Source organism: Phyllobates terribilis, unplaced genomic scaffold (genome assembly GCF_046119375.1).
Source record: "Phyllobates terribilis strain yellow unplaced genomic scaffold, ASM4611937v1 Scaffold_2__4_contigs__length_985480577, whole genome shotgun sequence".
NCBI classification, from domain to species: Eukaryota; Metazoa; Chordata; class Amphibia; order Anura; family Dendrobatidae; genus Phyllobates; species Phyllobates terribilis.
The window spans coordinates 14,761,376-14,763,950 of NW_027362762.1; the positions used below are offsets into that span (position 1 = coordinate 14,761,376).

The 2,575-nt window shown below is 39.6% G+C and overlaps 1 protein-coding gene across 1 annotated transcript; it reads left to right on the plus strand.

The window, feature by feature from the left end:
* The first annotated feature begins 1,405 nt into the window (after positions 1 to 1,405).
* On the plus strand, positions 1,406 to 2,335 carry LOC141248868 (olfactory receptor 52M1-like). The gene has a single exon (XM_073669475.1). It carries the CDS (start codon positions 1,406 to 1,408, stop codon positions 2,333 to 2,335), a length of 930 nt encoding a protein of 309 aa, XP_073525576.1.
* Positions 2,336 to 2,575: the final 240 nt, after the last annotated feature.

Here is a 2,575-nt window from a genome sequence, read left to right on the forward strand (position 1 = left end):
GCTCATAAAATTCTGATTTAACAAAACATAAAATGAGCAATCACAAATCGGTGAAAAAAATCCAAATCCCAGAAAAGTGTATTTTTTGGTCACTACTCCTCCCTAAAAAAAGGTCAAAAAGTTGTATATGGAAAAAAATAATATTAGTAAAACCGTCAGCTTGTCACACAAAAAAACAAGCCAATTGATGGAAAAACACAAATACATATAAAAGAATGTTTTTCAAAGTTTCTATATTTTTTTCTCCACTTAAATAAAAAATAAAACCTATACAAGTTTGGTTTCACCATAATCGTACTGACCTAGAAAATCATGATTCAGAGGAAATTTACCATAGAATGTAAGCAGTAAAAACAAACCGCAAAGAAAAAATGGCAGAATGGCATTTTTTTCCCAATTTCACCACACTTGGAATTTTTTTCCTATTTTTCAGTACACTGAATGGCAAAATGAATGATGTCATCAAAACTACAACTCAATAATCAAGCCCTTGTATGACCATGTGGACAGAAAAATAAAAAAAGTTATGGATATTGGAAGAAGGGGAGAAAAAGAAAGCAAAAAACTAATTTGGCTGCGGAGGGAAAAGGGTTAAAGACATGGATTTTTTGTCAGCATTTATTTTTTCCACTCAATGATTTGTAGAGGTATAATTTTTTAATTTTTGGCTGATATTGCTGTGCGATATTTAGTTGTTGTTTTTTTTAACTAGCAATTGATTTTTATGATTCTTTTGAAGAAAATGAGCGAAATATTTCCATTCCACCATTTTTCGGGGGCAGAGGGTGTAAAATGGATTTTTCTTTCATTATTTGTCCAAATGTTTTGGGTTTTTCTTTTCTGCAAATTATTTGATTTAAATGTTGTTTTTGTGCAGAAGGAAAGATTTACTGTAGAATTTTAGTTTTAGGTTACAATACATTTACACATATTTACCTATGTACAGTATTTCAAAAATGTGCTGAATGTGCAGTGATTCGTGTAGGAGCATCTGGTGGGGTTTTATGAGGCCCCCCGAGCTCTACCTCAGGTCGGGTTCGAAGGAGCATGTGAAACATCTGCGAATGGGAAAAAAGTGTCATCCAAGTGTTTAATCCGCGGGATTGAAGTTTTCTCCGACCTTCCCCATTGTCATAGGCCAGCAAATGTCAATCACAGCCTGACCCCCCCAATCTGATTTTGGAGTCTCAACCACTATATCTGCTCCATCATTGTACTTTTAATGTATGGGACGTAGTAGAGGCTCTCCGCGCTGTCTATTCATGGCGCCAAGTTAAAGAACAACTCAGTCTTACAAACGAGAAATAATAAGTGATGTGACAATTACGTGATGTTACATTTCTATCTTACACAATTTTTCCTGTTCTTCATTCACCCCCTCCCCAGGTATAATACGTTCTCTGTAATGGCCGCTCCCAATGATTCTTGCTTTCAACCCACCTCCTTCATGTTGCTGGGGATCCCAGGTCTGGAGCACATACACGTCTGGATCTCCATCCCATTCTTCTCCATATTTCTGTCATCCATCATTGGGAACTACATCGTTGTACTGATCATTATCATGGAAACGAGCCTCCATCAGCCCATGTACATCTATTTTATCCTCCTTGGTCTTGTAGACCTCATTCTTTCAAATTCAACCATACCAAAACTTCTTGGTATCTTCTGGTTCCAGTATAAAGAGATTGACTTCCACGCTTGTCTTCTCCAGATGTTCTTCGTTCACGCATCGTCTACTATGGAATCCGGGATCTTTCTGGCTATGGCATATGATCGATATGTAGCCATATGCAACCCTCTTAGATATCCAGCCATAGTGACCACCAGTGTTATCATTACCAGTGGGGCATTAGCCGTACTGCGTGGGGTGTTTTACATCCTTCCCCTGACTCTTCTACTGACCAGGTTCCACCTATATACCAGCGATGTTATCCTGCACTCGTATTGTGAACATATGGCGGTGGTGAGGCTGGCCTGTGCAGATGTCTCCTTCAATGACCATGTTGGCTTGGCAGTTGGGTTCATGGTGCTGGGGATGGATTCGGCGCTTATTGTAACTTCATATGTGTTGATCCTTCGGGCTCTTCTTAGGTTGACTGTCGAGGCTCGTCTGAAGGCCTTCGGGACCTGTGTTTCCCATGTATGCGCTATCCTATGTTTTTATATTCCAATAGTCTGTTCATCCTTAGTCCACAGATTTGGAACAGATGTCCCTCACCATACTCATATCCTCCTGGCTAATTTCTACCTCCTTGTCCCTCCACTGCTGAACCCTCTGGTCTATGGCATAAGAACTAAACTAATCAGGGAGCGGGTGAGAATGTGCTTCTCCTAAGGAAACGTCCACATTTCTGCTGCCAGGGCAGTTGTGAACCCCTACGCTGAATCTTATCTCTTCAAATGTTATGATGGACCTTCTGTAATAATACAAACACTGACATGTAGTCGTCATGGTTGTGTGAGCTTCTTGGATATTTACACTGATAGCAAAGATGATGAAGGGACTGAATGACGGCCTGCCGGGCATCATTTTGTTTGATTGTTCTCAGGACTGTGAAAAACTTAAAAAATAAAG

What these genes read in the sequence shown, in the direction of transcription:
- LOC141248868 (XM_073669475.1), top strand. Translation starts at nt 1,406, where the DNA reads ATGGCCGCTCCCAATGATTCTTGCTTTCAACCCACCTCCTTCATGTTG.